Raw genomic sequence first — 22505 nt, 5'->3', positions numbered from 1 at the left:
ATCTTCCCTGACGATTTTCCACCAAAGGGAGAGTCACCTTGAAATGTTTATGCCCACCAGGATACTTTTTCTGACATTTTTCTTATCCATGATCAGCTGGCTTCTGTGTCGCCTTCTGTGTTATCTATTAGCCGTTCCCACAGTTAACCCTCCAATCCTTTATTTTTAATCACACTTCAAAAGCAGAGGGCAAGGGGCTGACAGGGGAAATTTGCCAACTGGCCAGTATGAAATAGAGCAGAAAAAATGAAGACATTTCCATTCCCCCTTTGAAATTGCTGCACTCTTTGGATATCCCAGTCATTGCAGTTCATGTGCTTTCAAGTTCCTACAGTCCTATTTTATTTTGTTGAAATATAGAAGTTGAGAGCACTTCAGTGCCAGTTACTTACTCAATTGTGTTCCTGTCCACTTTTCCTGTCATATTAATGCCATAGAACTGCTGCATGGCAGCTATAGCTGATTGCATGGTCTCTGCAGAGCGTAACACCGACATGCTGGGGTCAGTTGGTGGAAGGTAGCCATACTTTTGTAACCATACCTGCAATGACAAGTACAGTTCCTATTACATAGAAATTACAGTTAAGTAAAATATTACCTAGTAGTTAGCCTCCATGTCATATCTGATGAAGATTTTAATTCACTAAACATAAACCATGTAAGTTAGTTTGTAAAGAAGAAATTCTTTGAGGCTTTTATCTCACCAACTTTACTAAGGATTCTGCTGTTTTAAGACCAAGAGCAGTTTATATTCTTGAGACAGTTCTCATTATTATCTGCAAGTGCCAGCTTCAATTATTTACAGTATTTATTTATTTCAAGTAATAATTGAAGCACTTGTCCCTGGCTCTAGGCACTTCTACCAATTTTTAAAGCAGACAAATTATAAAATCCATCACACATATGTCAGATATAATTGACTACCCACGTGGTGCACAATAATATTTGCCCATTATAACAATAAATCTACAATGGCTCTTATACACAATAACACTGTTCTTATTTCCTTCTCAAACAGTCATGAAGAAGATGGGTTTGAAACATGCGAAGAAGGTTAGCAAGTCCTTACTCTCACAGGCAAAAGGGTGGGGAGGAGGGGCATGAGGAAGTACCAGAGTCAACGCCGATTCCTGGTGAAAAACCTGCTAACAGCCTCCTCCTTTCTAAATCAACATGAATCTAGCTTAGATGCTTATGATGCTCCTAATTGTGATAGTATGGTATGTGATCAGAGGTGATTACTCCTGGGGGAGGGGCAGGTCCCAAACCATTTAAGGTTTTATAGGAGGGGTGGCTAAACTGATTGACCCTCCAAGCCACATATGACAATCTTCAGAAGTTCAAGAGCTGGGGTGCACCTGCTGGGGCTTCAGCCTGCGTGAAGAGGAGTCTTGTGGCCAATGGAAGGTGCAGGAAGCGGTGGCCAGCACATCCCTGCAGCCCGTGTCGTTTCCCACAGCTCCCATTGGCCAGGAATGGCAAACCACAGCCACTGGGAACTGCAGAGGGCTATGCCTGCAGATGGTCAATGTAAACAAAATGTCTTGCAGCCCTCCAGCAGATTACCCTATGGGCTGTGTGCCTAAGGTTGCCAACACCTGCTCTATACCAAGGGTTCTCAACCTTTCTCTTTCTGAGTCGCTCCACCTTCCCCAATATCCTATAAAAACTCCACGGCCCACTTATACCACAATAACTTGTTTTCTGCATATAAAAGCCAGAGTCGGTGTTAGGGGTAACAAGCACGGCAACTGCCTGGGGTCTCATGCCACAGGGGCCCCCCTTCCTCCCCCCTGCCCCATAAAGCTTCATTACTGGTGGGGCTCAAGACACAGGTTTCAACCCCATGCAGCAAGACTTCAGCTTTCTGTCCTGGGCCCCAGCAAGTCTAATGCTGGCCCTGCTTGTTGCCCCCCCCAAAAAAAACCTTCTCACAGCTCCTCAAAGGGCCTCGGACCACTGGTTGAGAACCACTGCTCTATACCCAAGGTACCTACATGGCCTCCATCACCACAGTATCTGAGATGCTCACAATCTTTAATGTATTTATCCTCACAATATCCCTGTGAGGTAGGAAAGTGCCATCACCCCCATTTCACAGATGGGGAACTGAGGCATAGAGGGCTCTTTCGCTGCAGCCCCAATTTGTGAATTCGAGGCTCTCCCCTTCACTCATCTTATTCATTAATCCACAGCTCTACCTCCAAGCAAGCTTTTCTAATCAGTGAATTTGGGGCTTCTCCACCATAAATGAATTTCAGGCTTCTCTCTCTCCACCTAATCACTGAATTATGATCCTTTTCCAATCTTCTAAAGTTGGGGTGACAAGACTAGATCCTCTGGCACCCTGAATGAAAGAACTCTTAGGACACGTGAGAAAGAACTATCCTTTATGACCTCTCACATAAGCAACCACCCTAGAGCAACTCCATCCACCCTCACAAGGGAGCACAGATATGTAGCAACACTTTGTGGTCAACAATATCAATATCAAATGAATCAGATGAAAAAAGTACAGCCACACCTTCTCAGTCCTACTTGGCCTCATGTTAGACCATATGCCTGGCTGGATAAAAATGCAACAGCAGAGGTCTCACTGTGTCATTCATCCAAGCCTTATTGTTCACCAAATCATTGATGGTGATAACTTTATTAACCACCGACCATCCATAAAAGATGAAGACATGGGTCATTGCCAACACAGGAACAAGCCTATTATATATGACTGAAATGAAACCCTCATGTTTATCAGCAGCTCAGAAGTCTTAACTCAAGTAGGCTTAAACTGTACCTGCCTACCACATCCACAGTTTGTGTACAATCAGAAGGATGATGCTGTGCTCATCTGGCTCTACAAAAAAGGGAGGTGTCCTACCAAGTCATTATTAGCATATGCCCTGCCCACTGCTGCCTCAACATATCAACTCAAAGCACAAATGCGGCTTAGCCCAATAGCAATGTTCCATGCAATGGAAGAGATTATACTGTCAGGTCCCATTTGACTCCAGCTTCCTCATTTTGGGCCAAAGTTCATTTACTTCATACACTTCTGCTCTCTGGACACCTTCTGGTTGATCAGGTCTCTGAATTTCAAGACTTTCCGGTAATGTTTTCAAATAATGAAAATCCTACCTGCTGCAATGCCTTCTACAGGAGGTCCACATCTGTTTTCATTCTTGGATTCTCACTCTCTAGGCTGGGGCCGCAGGAGCAGTGTGAAATGTGAGGTGGAGAAATAGGGAGCATAGTCTCCAGCAGATTAAACACAGAGTGGATGGGCTTTAAAGGGAATAGGTACGACTCCCCTAAGCAGAAAGTTGATGGTGACACTATGAAGACCCAAGAATGAGGTTATTTTCTGGGCTCACACTTATCACCTCAGAATAGAGCAGGTCAGGGGAAACAGAGACTTGCAGAGAGTGAGAACTATGTAGGAAATTAAAACAAACCAATTAAGTAAAGTGTGAAAGAAAAATCATTCTTGACAACACTTCACTGTTGCCTGAGACAGTACCAGCTTCTTCCTCTGGTATTCCAAATATGGATTTGTACCCTGTGGAGCAGAGACTGCCCTTCCTCAGTACTAAAATTAGATGTATCCTCTGTTCTAATCCAGTGCAGTGTTGTCAGGGAAGTGCACTTTCAGAACCCATCTCATACTCTAGGGAGCTCATCTAACATGAAATAAGAAAATAGTGAAGTACACTCCTCATACATGTAATGACTGGGGTTGCAGTGAAGACTGCATCAACTCTGTTACCCAGTTAACAGTGACAAAGTGTGTAATAGATTTCACTCATTTATGAGATTAATATAAAAAGATGCATGTTATCCCAAGTACAGTTTTCCAGGTAGAACTTTCCCATCATGCAGTAAACTGTATGGGGTAGTTTTCATATATATGTTTTTTACTCACTGTTCACAATAACCTCTTGGAAACCTGAAGTGTTTCATAACCAGTTTCCCCCCCTCCACTGCATATGCATACTAGTTTCCTACTAGGTTACCAATAAGCATTGGGCTGTAACAAAATGATTTTGGGATTATTTTAAGAAGAAATAAAGCATTGGGGCTGAAGTATTTTACATGAAAAAATAGAATCCCACAAATTTTAAACAAATTATATGAGTGACTTAGGAGGCAATTCTTATTTTCAAAAAGGGGCAAAGGTATTTACGTACCTGAGACGCATTGAAAGATAATAGGATTTAGGCACCTAAATGCCTATGTCACTTTTGAAAATGGGACACAGGCTCCTAAGTCATGTAGGCACTTTTGTAACTGTTACCATATGTCTATGTGAAAATGTACACCAATGGAGTTTCTTGAGTTACACTATTGTCCTTCAACCGTTACATGGCCTTCTTAGGGCTGCCCCAATAGTGCCTGTTGTAAACTGGAAATTGGTGTATTCTAATTACAAGCCTACCTGCTGTAACAAACACTGACGATTTTTCAGTGACAAACTGTTGAGGAAGATCAGAAACTATTGTTTACAGAGAACAGTATAGAGCAGAGGTGGGCAAACTACGGCCCGTGGGCCACATCCGGCCTGCGGGACCCTCCTGCCTGGCCCCTTAGCTCCTGGCTGGAGAGGCTAGCCCCCTGCCCCTCTACTGCTGTGCTCCCTTCCCCATTGTTCCCCCCTCCCCCGCAGCCTCACCTCGATGCCGGCACAATGCTCTGGGCGGCGGGGCTGTGAGCTCCTGGGGCCTCACAGCTGCAGAGCCTGGCCTGACCCGGTGCTTTGTGCTGTGTGGTGGTGGTGGCAGCATGGCCCGCCAGCCTCCGGTACACCAGGCAGCGAGGTAAGGGAGCAAGGAGCAGGGGGATAGAGGGCAGGGGAATTTGGGGTGGTGGTCAGAGGGTGGGGTGTGGATAGGGGTCGGGGTGGGAACAGAGGGTTGAATGTGGGCAGGGATCCCGGGGGGGTAGTCAGGAAGGAGTGGGGGCTGGATGGGGTTCCGGGGGCAGTCGGGGACAGGGCGAAGGGGTGGTTGGATGGGGCAGGGGTCCCGGGAGCGCAGTCAGGAATGAGAGGAGGGGTTGGATGGGGCATGAGTCCCGCGGGGCGAGGGGGGTGGAGGGCCACGACCTCCTCCTCTAACCGGCCTTCCATACAATTTCGCAAACCCAATGCAGCCCTCAGGCTAAAACGTTTGCCCGCCCCTGGTATAGGGTAATTTCTGCTCTGCTTCCCGCCCTCTATATTTCTGATTTCACCAGTCCTGTACTGAAGGGCTCTTCCTCTTTTTAATGTCCTGAGAAACAGCAGGGCCCTTCAAAGAGCACCGAAATTTTGGATGCCTTCTGCAGCATAGCTATTCGGTATGAAGCTTCCCCAGATGATAGGATAACAAGTCTTGTGGATGGGAGGAAGCAGTAGATATCATCCTATCTCAACTTCAGTAAGGCTTTTGACACTGTCTCACATGACTTTCTCATAAACAAAGTAACACAATATATCCTAGATGAACCTACCATAAAATGGGTGTACTACGGGCTGGACATCTGTACTCAAAGAGTAGTTATCAATGGTTCACAATTGAGCTGGAAGGGTATATTGAGTGAGGTCCCACCAGTTCTGTTCAATATGTTCATAAATGATTTGGCATAGAGAGTATACTTATAAAGTTTGCGGACAATACCAAGCTGGGAGGGGTTGCAAGTGCTTTGTAGGACAGGATTAGAATTCAACGTGATCTTGATGAACTAGACACATGGTCTGCATTAAAACGGTTGAACTTCAGTAAGGATAAATGCAAAGTACTCCACTTAGGAGGCAACAAGCAACTGCACACATACAAAGTGGGAAATGACTTCCTAGAAATAGTACTGCAGACAAGAATCTCGGGTTGATAGTGGATCACAAACTAAATATGGATCAACAATGTAACACTGTTGCAAAAAAAGCAAACATCATTTTGGAATGTTTTAGCATTTTGGAGTGTTGTAAGCAAGACATGAGAAATAATTCTTCCACTCTACTCAGCAGTGATAAACCTCCATTTGAGTGTCATGTCCAGTTCTGGGCACCACACTTCAGGAAAGATGTGGACAAATGGGAGAAAGTCCAGAGAAGAGCAACAAAAACAATTAAAGGTCTAGAAAACATGACCCTGAGGAAAGATTGGAAAAAACGGGTTTGTTTAGTCTGGAGAAGAGAAGACTGACTACAGTCGTCTAGCATGTAAAAAGTTGTTATAAGGAGGAGGGTGATAAATTGTTCTCCTTAACCATCGAGAACAGGACATAGGCTTAAATTGCAGTGAAGTAGATTTAGGTTGGACATTAGGCAAAGTTTCCTAACTGTAAAAGTAGTTAAACACTGGAACAAATTATCTAGGGAGGTTATGGAATCTCTATCCCTGGAGTTTTTAAGAACAGGTTAGACCAGTGGTGGGCAACCTGCCGGCCGCATGTGGCCCATCAGGGTAATCTGATTGCGGGGCCACGAGACATTTTGCGGACATTGACATTCCGCAGGCACGGTCCCCTGCAGCTCCCAGTGGCCGCAGTTCACCGTTCCCGGCCAATGGGAGCTGTGGGAAGCAGTGGGCAGGGATGTGCTGGCTGCCGCTTCCCGCAGCTCTCATTGGCCGGGAACGGAGAACCGCAGCCACTGGGAGCTGCAGGGGGCCATGCCTGAGGATGGTCACTGTCAGCAAAATGTCTGGTGGCCCGCAATCAGATTACCCTGATTCACCGCATGTGGGCCTCAGGTTGCTCACCACTGGGTTAGAGAAAGACCTGTCAGAGATGGTCTAGATAATATCTAGTCCTGCCTCAGTGCAGGGGACTAGACTAGGTAACCTGTCAAGGTACTTTCCAGTCCTACATTTCTATGATTTCTAAAACTTACCAAAGATAACATGTTAATATGTCATAAATAACAGCAACATAAACAGTGGGAGAAGGTATCCGAGCCTGTTAACAGTATCTATAAACATGGATAATAACTATAGCAATTAACAAATGAACTCAACAACTCTGACTGGTGTGTTTGGTGGAATCTGAGATAAAGGAAACAAGTTAACAACTAAGAAATCCTGACTCCTCAGAACCCACTGACCTGGATCTAATAAACAAGCCCTTTCTTTGAAACCTCATATTGGGGTGGAAGAGAACTTAATTGGAAACAACCACCTTCAGAAGTTCACAAACAACAATTCTGTCTGCTAGTACAAAGATGTCAAAACAAGTGTTTAGATGGAACAAAGGAGGAACCAAACTGCTGGCCTGCAAATTTAACAGATGTCCTCTCTTTCCAGACAGGAAAAAAGGTGACTGAGTTCTTGTCTAGTGAAAATACTGAAATAAACTGGATTGCTTTCTGAGCCCCACTGCCAGTACAAACGATCATTGTGACAGTTTGGGGATATGTCTGTGTCATGTTATGAATTTCAAGTTGTTTTATGAATGTCATTTATGATTGTAACCTTCATTGTGGATTAGATCATCCATCCTGAAGCAGGGAACTGACACCCAGTGGAGACACCTATGTCTGGGAATCAGTGACAGAGCAATAAAGGGCCAGCAGCACTGGAGTGGAACAATAGGTCTGCAGCTAGCAGGAGCCATTTACATTGAATGACTTTCTACCCAGAAGCTGACTAGGTAGGTATGGGAGCTAGGGGCCAGAGCCTGGAAACTCCCCAATACAATTTCCTGGGCAAGAAAGCTGACAAAGGCTTTTCCGAGCAAGAAGCCATTCCCTCAGCAGAAGCAAGACAGTTACCCCAAGAAGGACACATGGGTTGCCTAGTCCAAGGATTCAGACCAAACCCAGGACTGTCAGAGATAGTCACAATGAAGAGGGTTCAGAATAGTTGCTCTCCTAAGATCTAACACTGTACTGTTGTTTAAGAGTAAAAGTGTTCAGAAGGGCTGTGGCACTGGTTCCAGGGTCAGGACAGCTGGACTGTGGGGTCTCACTTCTTAGACCTGGGATCTGTACTGAGGAGTGCAACTGAAAGTCCCAGTCACTACCCAGACCCAGGGTACTTGGAAGCACATGGGATTCAGCAGTTGGACCCAACAGCAACAGACTGCTGTCCAGCTAGAGAGCGGGTTGGGACCAGTTGGGACATATTATGACCAAAAGCTTGGCCCTGGAAGGAAATTTCTTTGGGAGACATGATTCAATTATCCACAACAAGAGTGGATTTATTACTTTATTACTGACTGAAGACTGAGAAATTATTCAGGACAATGCTCTCCAGTCACTAATAGAAATCTCTGAAGAAGTCTATTATGAAGCCAGGCCCAGGGAACCACCTCCAGATATGAAACTAACTGTCCAAATAGATGTAAACACTCCCTCAGAGAGCATATGTTAAGAGACATTATCCTCCTTATGGCTTGCTGGATTTTCTGTAGCCTCTTAGAAAATGAGAATACTTTTATGAGGAGTGTGCTGTATGGAAGAAATTGGCCAGATAAGTAAGATGCTGGAAAAGGTGAAGAGAAGCTCTTGAAACTTATATAACTAAGTCATAGAAAGCCTGCAGAACCCTGTTTATGCCTAATTTGATTAATCCACAGAGAAGTCCCTAGAGGTGTCAGACTTCCATGTACACAGTTAATGACATTCTTTTTACTGAGGGCTGCTGTGATATCTCTGTCATATCTCTCCAGATCTTCTGTGAGATGGCCAAACCACAGGCAAGAGCTATTGTGCACAATATATCCAGGGTGAAACAAAGATAAATCTGGTGGGACAGGACAATGTGCCTATGAAAATCTGTCCTGAAGCCAGATAATTCCATACAATAACAATTTTATTCACACCAAAACTTAACTCTGAAATCATAGAATCATAGGACTGGAAGAGACCTCAAAAGGTCATCTAGTCCAGTCCTCTGCACTCATGGCAGGACTAAGTATTATCTAGACCATGCCTGACAGGTGTTTGTCTAACCTGTTCTTAAAAATCTCCAATGATGGAGATTCCACAACCTCCCCAAGCAATTTATTCCAGTGCTTAACCACCCTGACAGTTAGGAAGTTTTTCCTAATGTCCAACTTAAACCTCTCTTGCTGCAATTTAAAACCATTGCTTCTAATCCAATCCTCTGAGGCTAAGAAGAAATTTTTTTCTCCCTCCTCCTTGTAACAACCTTTTATGTATTTGACAACTGTTATCATGTCCCTGCTCAGGGACATATGCTCCTGAATTTACCTGAGAATAAATCCTTTGCAGTCTGTGTTCCTGCTGACCCAACAACATGAAAAAGCAATCCCATGAGAGTACCCTTTTATTTTATTTTAACTGGAAAGACACTGGGACAGAATTATCCAGGAGAAGAGCCCATATTGAGTACACTAATCCTTTATTATTTCTGTCATGACCCACACATGTGCAAAGTACCACTCCAAGTCCTTTGAAATGGGATAACCTATACTCTAGGAGCAAAACCAAACATGCTCCTGAATAGTCACAATGTTTCCCCATCTCTCTAATCTTAGGTCTGCAACTGTCTGCTCCTACCATGAGGATTAAATAAATGATTCACAGAGAATCAGGAAACTGAATAAGTGTCCCATTTTATTATTTTGGGGGGAGGGAGGCTCTAATTGGGAAAGGGCCCTATTGTGCTAGTCTGAACAAACCCAAAATAAAAGATAGTCCCTACCTCTTTCATGATGAAAGAGTATTTGTGCATTTTCATAATCATTTTCTGAAGTTTTTGCTCAATGGTTTCTGTAATGCAGCTTCCAAAGTTATACAGTCAACTTCTACTCAGCTAAACATCCCAGTGCGTTGGATCTTTATATAAAGTTGAACAGGCTCACCCTAAAACCTCACAATCTTCCATCTCCAAAACAGGCTCACCTTACCTATAGATATTGTCCTGGGGAGAAGCATTCTCAGAAGGATAATGGCTGGTCTACCTCCATCTTGACCTACCTAAGAGAGGGAGATACTGGGGCTGTAGGGCACCCCCTTTCTCCAGGGAACTTTCTACAGAGGGGACATGGGCTTCTCCCCCTTCTTTCACACACAGGAGTTAGCCTCAGGCATCTGCTAAGGGTCCCCTCTTCCCATTTAGATCCCTCACAGCTCACCCTATTGAAATCCTGTTTCTCTCTCCCCCTTACTTTGCCTCACTTCTCCTGTGAATGATATCCATCTGTCTCTGTGTGCTCTCCGACAGATGTCCTCCATTTGTGTACCACTTCATGCACATCCTTTCTGTCTTTATGCCTTTCTATGCTCCACCATCTAAGCCTGCTCTGTACAGGCCTATCTAATGGCAGGAATATACAACAGAACAGCTCATTCAGCTGCCCAGGACACAGAGCACTGCTGGCCGATCAGGATAGTTGACATACATGCAGTGTGTTCTAGAGGAGTGAGCATGAGGCTGACAGTCAGGAACCAATCCTGCCACTGACTCTCTGTCTGGGTTGGGAAATTTGCTTGACCTTTCTGTGCATCAGTCTGTACAACATGGATAATATTTACCTACTTCCCTCCTCACAGGGTTGCAAGGATTTGTAAAGGGCTTGGAATGTGTAAAGTGCCATATACTTGGTGATTTAATGAGGTCTCTAGTACAGCAATAACTAGAGTTCAAAGTGCTTCTTTCTCATCATTACACTACAAAGGATTACAGCAAGTTGAGGGGATAAACCCTAGCATGCCTTAGTATTAGCATTTCTTTGATCCCCATACATTTACACTACCTCACCTTCAAGCTGAATATTTCTGTCTAAATCTATCTAATCTATATACACAGGCTTTATCTGTAGTGTGCTCATCACCACAGTACTTGTGAGGAGGGGTGTTTCTTCCAAGTCATTGGCTCGAATGGTAAGCAGGGGATTGATACAGCTTGCTGCTTTCTTCCTACAATTTAACACTTTCTTCTCTTTTTTAACTCATCTATTTTAGATTCCACTGTACAAAGACATTAAAAGATATAAAAAATGATCACAGACATACATCCACACCATACCAAAAAAAAAAAGAAAAAAAAGGAAGACAATCTGCATTTGTTGCCACCATCTCATAAGAAGCAAAGAAGTGACTGAAGGTGCTTGTGCTAATTGGAAATCCTGCAGAATTTTCTGAGCTCTGTGAGTGATCACTGCAGCCTGTGAATTACTTCCCAAAAGAAGCACCCATCAGTTTTGCCTATGCCAGCTATGTGGGGGTAGAACTATCTTTGTTGCCTGTATAAAAATTTAGCTTCATTGTCTATATAAGAAAAATAGGAACTACTTTATATACATTACTGATATAGAATTAAATTTGCATTGCATGGCTATTTGGCATTCCTGCTAATGTAATTTGGATATGTACCTATATATATGATATTGATGAAAAAAACTGTCCTTTGTATATGTCCCAATAGATGGTTTCAAATTATCTTAATAAAAGTGTAGAAACTTTGTTCTAAGACATTTACACAAGAAATACATACATACATAATGTACCAACAGATGGTGGTGTGCTACTTTAAAAAGGCTCATGGGAAGGTAGTCCATTGTAATAAAATCAAAAGGTCAAGCTGCAAAGTTCCTTTGGGGAAATGATTATTTAAATCACATCTGACATTTGGTATTTGAAACTATTAGATAAAGTAACTACTATTGCACTTTCCAAGGCTTTACGTTTGCATCAGCAAATTTATGGATTACAAGATAAACATCTATATGAAACTTGTATTAGTCAACCCATTTTTTCTTGTTGGTCTCCATAGCACTTTCATTTCATTTCTTGTTTCCTCATATTTTTTTTCTATCTTTTTACAGACCTAAGCAAAAACAAATTTTGAATTCTAGAAATATATCCTTAAAATATAAATACAAATAATAGTGTTCTCATATTCCGTAGAGATCAGATCTGCAAAACAATAAAAACCAGACCAAAGCAAATTAACAAATACCATACCACACTGCACACTCAGGCGCATACAGTCAACATGTAAAATTCTACAACTGTAGAGAAAAAGAATCCAAACTTAGTCCCACTGAAATCAACAGCAAAACTGACTTCAATGACAGCAGCATTGGGCCCCAAGGTACTTCACTGAAATGGAAGTTATCTTCTCTTCTTTCCAGGGCCAGCTCCAGCTTTTTTGCCGCCCCAAGCAGCGAAGGGAAAAAAAAAAAAAACAAGCCTGGTTGAGCTACCGCCTAAGTGCCACTGAAGAGGAAGAGAGGGAATGCAGGGCTTGCCGCCAAATTGCCGCCAAAGACCTGGATGTGCAGCCCCAATGACAGACAGAGTGGCACCCCTTTCTATTGGCTGCCTCAGGCACCTACTTCCTTCACTGGTGCCTGGAGCTGGCCCTACTTCTTTCTCTTCCACCCCTCTTCCACAAGTAATCCTGTCCCCATTCCTTGCAATACATATTCTAGCAGCTCAGGGTTCAGTTCAGATATATACTTTGGGGATGTAGAGACAGTAAAAGGTTATATTAATTGCTGTTCAGTATTTTAAAAAGCTTGTGATAGAAAAACTTCAAATTCTATAATATTTGCAATCAATTCCAAGCTTGTGTAAGGGAATAATTTTGAATCCCATGATCAAAATAGCCTTTTACAATAAATTCACACTAAAACTACTTTTAAAAAACTTAGATTTCTCATTTCTGCCTGTCTCTTCTTTTCTCAGAAAAAGTCAGCTGTTTGAGACCTAAACTTTAGAGATGCTGTGGTTCAAAGCTGCCTATTATTCTGCTAAACACATTCTTGTAGTTTAGAATCAGGCTTTTTCTGATTATTTCATAAAATTATAATATTTTAAGTGCTATAATGTCCCTTTGAGAAACTTTACTCCTGTTTTTCTTTAGAAGCCTGGAGAAGTTAGATGGATTTGGATTTTATAAGGAAAGTAAAGCATATGACTATAACCAAATCATAGCCTCCTATGGAAATACAGGAGAGGGTAAGAAGAGGCCACAGAAAATTATGCAAGGGTCAGTCTTGGGAGTTTCCATCATATCTTCCTCTTTAGGTGAGGCGTTAGGGGGTTAGCGGAGGAGGCAAGGAGTGCAATCTCCCCAACCTACGGATTTCCTGGGGGAAGGAACCCCCAATCTTGGGAGCAGTTTATGTCTTCCATTTAACTAGTCTGAACCCCATTTTCCCCAGGCAGACACCATCTGCAGACGTGCGGTAAGTGATGATTGGATTTCTAATCAGAAACTACAGGAGTCACCAGGAGATGCTTGTATGAAAAATGGCTAATCTACTACTCCATCCCCACCTACCCCACCTTTGCAGCCTTGCCTCCAATATTGGAAGAATGCTAATACTATAGTGCTCCAGCAGAAGAATTTATATACTTACCTGCAACCGTTCTCACTGACATTCGCCACAGGTAACCCTTGTTTTATTTTTCTTTGCTTTATGTGTGATTTACATGGAGACATGCCGTAGCTCTGTACTGTAAACAGCAACGGTGACAATGCCAGATAAATACATTGATATTTTTACATCCCTTTAACAGTTTCCATTTCCTTCATGTTAATTCTGGTCCAGTAAATATGACAGTTTGTTAATAGACTGGCATTTCACCATGGTTCAAATCCTACTTAGGTCACACATGAAAATGAGTTTAGTGATTCATCGTAGTGCCTTGTTCGACATTTGCCCATACTTCAAAATCGCCATAAAACGTGTCACAACTGGCTTCATGACTAGATTAAAAAGTATGTTACAGATGAAGTACCTGGACAGAACAATGTGCAGAAGGTTATACAGCTGCTGCCTGCTAGCCTGCTTGCTGTAGAATCATAGAATCATAGAATATCAGGGTTGGAAGGGACCCCAGAAGGTCATCTAGTCCAACCCCCTGCTCGAAGCAGGACCAATTCCCAGTTAAATCATCCCAGCCAGGGCTTTGTCAAGCCTGACCTTAAAAACCTCTAAGGAAGGAGATTCTACCACCTCCCTAGGTAACGCATTCCAGTGTTTCACCACCCTCTTAGTGAAAAAGTTTTTCCTAATATCCAATCTAAACCTCCCCCACTGCAACTTGAAGTAACTTAAATTGAAGTAATGTGTACTATGTACTATGTACTATGGACCACAGTCAATACTGGTACAAAACATCCATTGACTGATGACAGAGTATGACCACTGTGGCTAGCTGTACTAGACCCTCACTTTCATGAACCTACAAGCCATCAAATGTGTTCACTTTAAAAGTAACTGAATCCCATTTACTTAGCAGATGTATGGATTCCTTCCACAATTAATAGAAAGGCAACACGCATTTCAGTGCATCTGCAATTCTCCTTTTTATGTCACTTTCCAAAATTCCTTTTGTTGTTATGGTTAAAGGGCAGGAGTACGAAAGTAAAAGTGGTGAATGGCAGATTCATGCCAGTGGGTGATGTGACAAGGTGATTCCTGCAAACAAGGAGGGATACACAGGAATTGTTTCAAAGCAAACCAGGAGACTGTCTCTTATTAGCTCCCCTATGGGGCTACTGTCATCATTACTTCAATTTAAAATGCAGTAGGTTAATTAGTGGCCTGATCATGCACATTGCTGAGCTTTCTCAACTGTCAGAGGTTGCAATGGGAGTTGAGGGGACTCAGCACCTTGTAAGGCTCAGCAAGAGGTGCCCACTGTCCAGCAAGAGTAGAACTTACACCTGCATTTGTAATTAGAAAAAAATGGATCATTAAAACTGAGACAATAGTTTTCCTTACAGTAAACTTGGGTAAAATTATTTCATTTTATAACAATGTACGCATTGTGTTTTTCTCTGTGCATGCATTATCTTTCTAGATCAAAAAATACAGCTACATTTAAAGATGATGAAAGGGGAATGAGAGAAACACTTTTTTTCTAAGAAGCATGATCTTCCATAAAATTAAGGAAGATAATATGCAAAACAATGCCATCTAATGCATTTTAGAAACTGCATTTGTAATGATTAAACATAATAGGTTCTGTATTCTTGTAGCAATGTCATTAGCATGCTAATCCTGTGAACATTATGTTTAAATACTTCAAGCAACATCTTATTAGATAATCATTTGTGTTCAATTTAACATAAGACATTTTGACTTGATCTACTATAAACCACTGGCAAATTAGAGATGGGCCAGCCCTATCATCCAGCAGCTTGGTCCATCTTTTCAAAAGGGTACATATATGTTTGCATAGGCTCAACTTGCTAGTGTACAATTCCTGATACACAGGCACAAGCTGAGGACTTGTATGTGTGCACCCTCCCACATTGTGTGTGTATACTGCCTGATATGTGCACTGAGAATTGAGTTTAACACAGAGATACACAAACTTTTGCAATTTTGGCTTTGAAAATAAGAAACCAGCTTTGGAAAAGTGGTAGCGTTGTTAAATATAAATGTGTGAGCTGAATATTTGATTCTCTGGGTCTTTTATATATACATATGAATAACAACAAACACTGGGATTAATCACAGGGGGATAGAGCCAAAAATATGGAGGTTGGGAGAGTAGCAGTGACTTTTCCATTTTTGCTCCTCTCAGGAGCCAGAAGATCCGGTGAAGCAGTAGTGGAGACCCTTCCCTCTCACATGAACCAAGAGATGCTTCATGGGAGAAGAAAAACAAAGCTCTTTCTCCTGTCCTAAGGGTGGAGCTTCATATTTATTAGTCATGTATTAGTGAGAGGAAATTTTGAAAGCTGGAGTCTTTGGGCAGGGCCAGAGACATCACTCTCCCAGATTTTTCAACATCCTCTCCCTTTCCAGTCGATATTGTGGTTTACAGAATCACTGAATCACCTCAGTTGTGCTTTCCACAAGGTCCACTATTATGATTCCTGGGAATCTCGGTCTCTAGAAAAGAAATATCAGCACATGCCTCTCCCTCCAGTCCCATTGGTAAAAAGTGAGATATGACTAGGCTTGCATTGGCTGTGAAGAGTCTCAAGCAACAGGGATTTCTGAAGACATATCAGATTCCAGATGGAAATAAGGTTTTTTGGTTCCCTCACTTCTCTCCAGAGATTCTCTTACATATTTCCTTTCCCAGGTGACCTTTCTTGATCTAACCAATTCTCCTTCTCACTATACTCCTCTCACTGTCCTCCCACCAGAGCAAGCAATTTGTCTTTTGATCGGCCTGTTCTACCTGCACTTTGTGCTTTAGGGATATGCTTCCAGATAGTGGAAGCCCTTCAGACTTCCTCCTACTGTAGGACTCCTCCTGGAGTGCACCCTGAAGTAATGTCCTGTGCAGCCATGCTTAAACCATATCTGTGGAGCAACCATTTGATTGCTTCTAAAACTTGCTTCCCATGGTAGATTATTACTTTTATATTAGTTTTTACTAGGTATCCAGCACACTGAATCAATATTTAAACTAAGGGAGGATGTTCATGGTGGAAGCATACTCTAGCCTCAGCCTCAAACGGCTTTCACAGATTACTGAAAAACAAAGAAAAGCTGAAGCATTTGATAACTGCAAAAGTCATTAATTGGCTGTACATGACAGTATTGGGAATATTATTCCTATAGCACAAGATGAGGGGAGATGAGAGTTTTGGAGGTCTGTGTTTCTATTTTAATAAAATAATAATTTTAAAATGAATAAATAAGAGCAACATGAAAACTGCCACAAAGGAGTATATCAGGGATGGTCTGTCCACATCTGTATTCTGTCTCTGACAGTAACCACTTCCTCATAGAAGCAATCACAGAATCATAGAATATCAGGTTGGAAGGGACCGCAGGAGGTCATCTAGTCAAAAACCTGCTCAAAGCAGGACCAATCCCCAACTAAATCATCCCAGCCAGGGCTTTGTCAAGCCCGACCTTAAAAACCTCAAAGGAAAGAGATTCCACCACCACCCTAGGTAACGCATTCCAGTGCTTCACCACCCTCCTAGTGAAAAAGTTTTTCCTAATATCCATCCTAAACTTCCCCACTGCAACTTGAGACCATTACTCCTTGTTCTGTCATCCGCTACCACTGAGAACAGTCTAGATCCATCCTCTTTGGAAACCCCTTTCAGATAGTTGAAAGCAGCTATCAAATCCCCCCCTCATTCTTCTCTTTTGCGGACTAACCAATCCCAGTTCCCACAGCTTCTCCTCATAAGTCATGTGCTCCAGACCCCTAATCATTTTTGTTGCCTTCTGCTGGATGGTTTCCAATTTTTCCACATCCTTTTTGTAGTGTGGGGCCCAAAACTGGACATAGTACTCCAGATGAGGCCTCACCATTGCCGAATAGAGGGGAACGATCACTTCCCTCGATTTGCTGGCAATGCCCCTACTTATACAGCCCAAAATGCTGTTAGACTTCTTGGCAACAAGGGCAAACTGTTGACTCATATCCAGCTTCTCGTCCACTGTAACCCCTACGTCCTTTTCTGAAGAACTGCTGCCTAGCAATTCGGTCCCAAGTCTGTAGTCGTGCATAGGATTCTTCCGTCCTAAGTGCAGGACTCTGCACTTGTCCTTGTTGAACCTCATCAGATTTCTTTTGGCCCAATCCAATTTGTCTAGGTCCCTCTGTATCCTAACCCTACCCTCCAGTGTATCTACCACTCCTCCCAGTTTAGTGTCATCTGCAAACTTGCTGAGGGTGCAGTTCACGTCATCTTCCAGATCATTAATGAAGATATTGAACAAAACCAGCCCCACGACTGACCCTTGGGGCACTTCGCTTGATACCGGCTGCCAGTGGAGCCATTGATCACTACCCGTTGAGCCTGATGATCTAACCAGGTTTCTATCCACCTTATAGTCCATTCATCCAGCCCATACTTCTTTAACTTGCTGGCAAGAATTCTGTGGGAGACCGTATCAGGGGAAGATGTTTGAAACCCCTTACTGGACAATTAGGGAATAACTTGGCCATGGAGGAAATTTCTTCCTTGCCCCAATAATTTAATAGTTGGCTTTTGTCCTAAAGAGGCAGGGATTTTATCCCCCATATGTTTTTACTCTAACACAACCATGGATACAATATTTTCAAGTCTTTTTTTTAAACATCCTACTAGGCTCTTGGACTGGGTATATTGTGGCAATGAGTTACAGAGGTTAATTATGTTCATATAAAAAAGGGTTTCCTTTTTCAGTTTTAAATTTGTTCTTTTCCATTTTTATTGATGTGTGCACACATGTCCGAGGAGCCTGTTTCAAGGTGATCAAGGGTCATGTAACAGCTTGAAGGCAGGACATCCTATAAGAGGAACTTGCTCACTCAGGGATGGAGATGGGGTCAGAGGAAGGACCTGGGATGCATCAGCCCAGGAGAAGGTCTGAGAGGAGGTAGCTGCAAGAAGCAGGAGAGGAAGTTTAATGGAGAGAAACTGTAGGAAATGCCATGCAGAATGACCTGAGTTTGGGGGAGTTAAAGTGGACACTGAACTGGTTTGTTAAATAAAGAAAACCATGAAGAAAGGGACTGAAATTCTGCTGCTTTTGTGAACGATATGTGACGTATTAGCTGGTGAGTTGGCCTACAGGGTGCATGTGCAAATGCTTTACTTGCCCGCACAGGGCTAGAAAGCTGCAGGGATGTGTGCCTACACATCCTGTGGCTCCTAAAGTATAACTGAAAATGTTTGTGTCACGTCAAAATACATTTGTGTTTAGGTTCAGAACAAGCTATTTATTTTATTTATTTCTATAGGGTGCCTACAGAAGCTGAAATGTCAAGTTCTGTACATGAAACTCTTCATAATAAGAGACATGCATTAACCCTTCTAAAATGTTTACTTCTCATTATTATACTACAAAACATATTGAAATTACTTTCAATTCCCCGTTCTTGTGAAGGTTCTGAGATGTTTCAGACACCGTACAGTAGGAACAGAACCCAGCATTATGTTAGAAAACCTTGGAAAGATTGTTCCTTCACACTAATTTTCATGTTCACCTTTCTATCTTGACCTCCCAAATCTGAAAACTACCAGTGCCGGAAAAACAGCTGAAGCTGCTCAGAAAGACTGTTTTGACCTTCTTGCCAAAGGAAGATTATATTGTGAAAAGTCAACTTAGATCTCAGACTCTTCAAATTCAGTGAGGATGTAGCACCTTTAAGGAACTACTCTTGCCACTCAAAAATCTTCCAGAGTGACTGCTCTGTACTTGAAAGGCACCATGGCTAACTTTGAAACAGACAAACTCAAGTGCCGAACTGAATTTCTACAAAAGATAGGGCAGACTGCATTTTGTGGAAGCATGGGCCCCAATTCAGCAAAGCATTAAAGCATATGTTTAAGTCTATCCCTATGTTATCAACAGTATTTATATGGTTTCTTTTACCATAATATCTGAGCATCTCACAATCTTTAATGAATTTATTCTCACAACACCTACAGTAGGGATGTAGGAAGTTATTGTTATCCCCATTTTACAGATGGGGAGCTGAGGCACAGAGAGTTGGCCAAGTGACTTGTCCAAGGTCACATAGGAAGTCAGACACAGCTCACCCTGCTGCTCTGTCCGCGCTGCACTGAAACTCCCAGGCCGCACTAAGAAGGTAAATTTGGGGGCTGGGCCCACATGAGCCCTGATAGCGTCAGCTCCCATCTTGGGGCTGTGGTGACCTCCCTGACATTACAGCACTTGCTGAAGGGAGGACGTCATGTGAAATCACATGCTTCTTTACAGAGCTGAGATGCGCAACTGACCCAAAAACCTCTCAGGAAGATAACAAACCAATATTAGCAGCCTCTGCAGAAGGGACTAGACCCTAAGAAAGCCATTTCCCACTGGACTATCCTTCCATAAATCCCTTTGAAGTCAAGCGGAGTTAAGCACATGCCTAAAGTTGCTTAAGTGTTTAGCTGACCACGGAAGGATGGCTGAGTTGGGGGCTAAGGAAGCTTTTGGGCCAAATTTTTAGTTTTCTGCAATAGGGAGCCACACAAATGTGTGCACATCTGGTGTTCAGCTATACCCCACTGCATTCATACACAGGGATTAACTACACACTTAAAACACATGATTTAGCCTGCACATGAGCATGTACACACTTGTGTAGTTTCCCACTTGGTCCAGACTTTGAAAACATGCCCCTTTCTTTATCAGACTGAACATCATTGGTATTGAGGGTCATCATCGAACAAACTAGACTCATTATTCTGCCCTTTACGAAACTTCACATTATATCATTCTTTCAAAATAAATGTCAGCCTACTTCTCAGCAATGAAGATTCAATATTACTAAGACTTCATTGTCATTATAAACTATACTGAATTAATTAGCACATGATGGGTTATTATTATAAATAATTAAAACCAAACCACATTTATCAAAATAAATGCATAAAGTACTTTATGACATATCATTGTTGTTCACCTTCTAATTCACAAAAAATAGTTCATTACAATGTCTCAACGTTGACTGCAAATTAGCAAAAATTCTATTCTTACTCATTCAACAACCAGAAAACTTTTCTATGAAAGTTGATTTGACAGTAACTTTATAAATTCTCATTATGTAAATATAGATCTTTCCGGTCTTTAAACTGATATACAAATCCTAGTTTTGATCTACAGCTTTTTTGTGTATATTTATAAAACAAAAATGGACCATCAAAAAATCATATTCAGATTTGACAAAAATTCCTCTCCAGAATTCCTCTTCAAAGAATTTCCCTATATAAGAACGTAAGAACAGTACTGGGTCAAACCAAAGGTCCATCTAGCCCAGTATCCTGTCTGCCATCAGTGGCCAATGCCAGGTGCCTAGGGTTTTCAGGCATCTGGTTTTCAACCAGAACGCCCTGTTACTCGGGATTCTTTCAACCCAAGGCTCTTGGTAACTTTTACTCTGTGCGAGGTGGGGTCGGGAAATAGATCAGGGGAGACACGGATGACTGGCACAAACAGGACAACACAAGAGTGCTTTCACTGAAAGCTAAACTTTACTTAGTCTCAAGCACTTATACAGAAGTCTGCAATAGGTTAGTAAACCACCCCAACCCTTTATAATTACCAAAGCTGAGTGAGGCTCTCGAGTGGCACAGCGGCAGCTTGTCTGCTAGTGGGGAACACAAGATGCATCCAGAGGGAGAGTCCAGTCCTGAAAAGTCCCCACCACCTCAAACTTTTCCCCCTTATTTATACATTAGTAATAGAATGACATGTCCCTTAAAGAAAACTTGTTAAGCAAACAGTTCCAGTGGGCAAGCAAGAGGCTCCTTCTGATTATCGATTAACCAGGTGGGGGGGTTTTCCAGAGTTTTCAGCCTTGAGGCCCCAATAGACAGTCCTGGGGAAAAATCCTGCTCTTCTAAGATGCACGTATCAGCAACTTCAACACAATTCTTATTAGGAAGGACACGGGGTCAAGCTGCCCTCTCTGTGGCACCCAAAAACCCCTCCTCCCCTCCTGCCTTGGTTAAACTGAAACTGCTGAATGGCCAATTTACAGCCTGCTGACTTGGCTGCTTTTAGCAATAAGCCATAGTGGTTTCAGGCACTTTACTGGTTTGCCAAAATCTCCCTGTACAGCCCAGTTGAAAAGGGACTCTGGTGGCTCCAGTCAGCACTGTTGACCAGGCTGTTAAAAGTTTGGTCAGCAGCTCAGCAGGGCTAAAGGCAGGCTCCCTGACTGCCCTGGCTTTGCATGGCTCCCAGAAGCAGCCAGTATGTCCAGCTCCTAGGCACAGGGGCAGCCACAGGGGCTCTGCGCGTTGCCCCTGCCCTGGGAACTGCAGCCAATGGGAGCTGTGGGGGTAGCACCTAGAGGTGCAGACAGTGTGCAGAGCCCCCTGGTCCCTCCTCCTGGGAGTTGGACATGCTGGCTGCTTCTGGAAGCAGCCTGATGTAAGCACCAACCTGCTGAAGCCCACACCTCAAACCCACAACTCAAACCCACTCATCTGAGCCCAACCCCCTGCCCCAGCCCTTAGCCCCCTCCCACATCCAAAATCCCTCTCAGAGCCTGCATCCCACACCCTGTCCTGCTCCCCAACCTCCTGCCCCAGCCTGGCGCCCCCTCCTGCACCCCAAACACCTCATCCTCAGCCCCACCCCAGACTCTGAACCCCCAGATGGAGCCCTCACCCCTCCTGCACACCAACCCCCTTCCCCAGCCCGGAATCCCCTCCCTTACCCTGAACTCCTAATTTCTGGCACCACCCTGGAGCCCACATCTCCTGCCAGAGCCCTCATTCCCTCCCACACCCCAACCCCCTGCTCCAGCCTGGTGAAAGTGAGTGAGGGTGGGAGAGAGTGAGCAGCAGAGGGAGGCGGGATGAAATGAGTGGCGGGGGGCGCTTTGGAGAAGTAAAAGGGCAAGGACAGGGCCTCAGGGAAGGGACGGGGCAAGGGTTTCGGTTTTGTGCAATTAGAAAGTTGGCAACCCTACAGGCACCCCAGAGGGAATGAACAGAACAGGTAATCATCAAGTGATCCATCCCATGTCACCCATTTCCAGCTTCTGGTAAATAGCGGCTAGGGACACCATCCCTGCCCATCCTGGCTAATAGCCATGAATTTATCTAGTTCTTTTTTGAACCGTTATAGTCTTGGCCTTCACAACAGCCTCTGGAAAAAAGTTTCATAGAGCTGATCAAACTATTTTC

At 43.2% G+C, this 22505-nt stretch overlaps 1 protein-coding gene across 6 annotated transcripts in view; it reads right to left on the bottom strand.

Annotated features, from left to right (window-relative positions):
* The window catches only part of MMP16 (matrix metallopeptidase 16), a 250977-nt gene that overhangs the window by 138877 nt on the left and 89595 nt on the right, over positions 1–22505 (bottom strand). For all 6 annotated transcript variants that reach the window (XM_073330638.1, XM_073330639.1, XM_073330641.1 and 3 more), the window contains one exon: positions 393–541. In XM_073330638.1, coding sequence (XP_073186739.1) covers positions 393–541 — 149 coding nt within the window. The remainder of the gene's footprint in view (positions 1–392; positions 542–22505) is intronic.

Source organism: Lepidochelys kempii, chromosome 2, assembly GCF_965140265.1.
Source record: "Lepidochelys kempii isolate rLepKem1 chromosome 2, rLepKem1.hap2, whole genome shotgun sequence".
Lineage (NCBI taxonomy): Eukaryota > Metazoa > Chordata > Testudines > Cheloniidae > Lepidochelys > Lepidochelys kempii.
The sequence above is the reverse complement of the archived record's forward strand: the minus strand, read 5'-3'. Positions and strand labels throughout refer to the sequence as shown.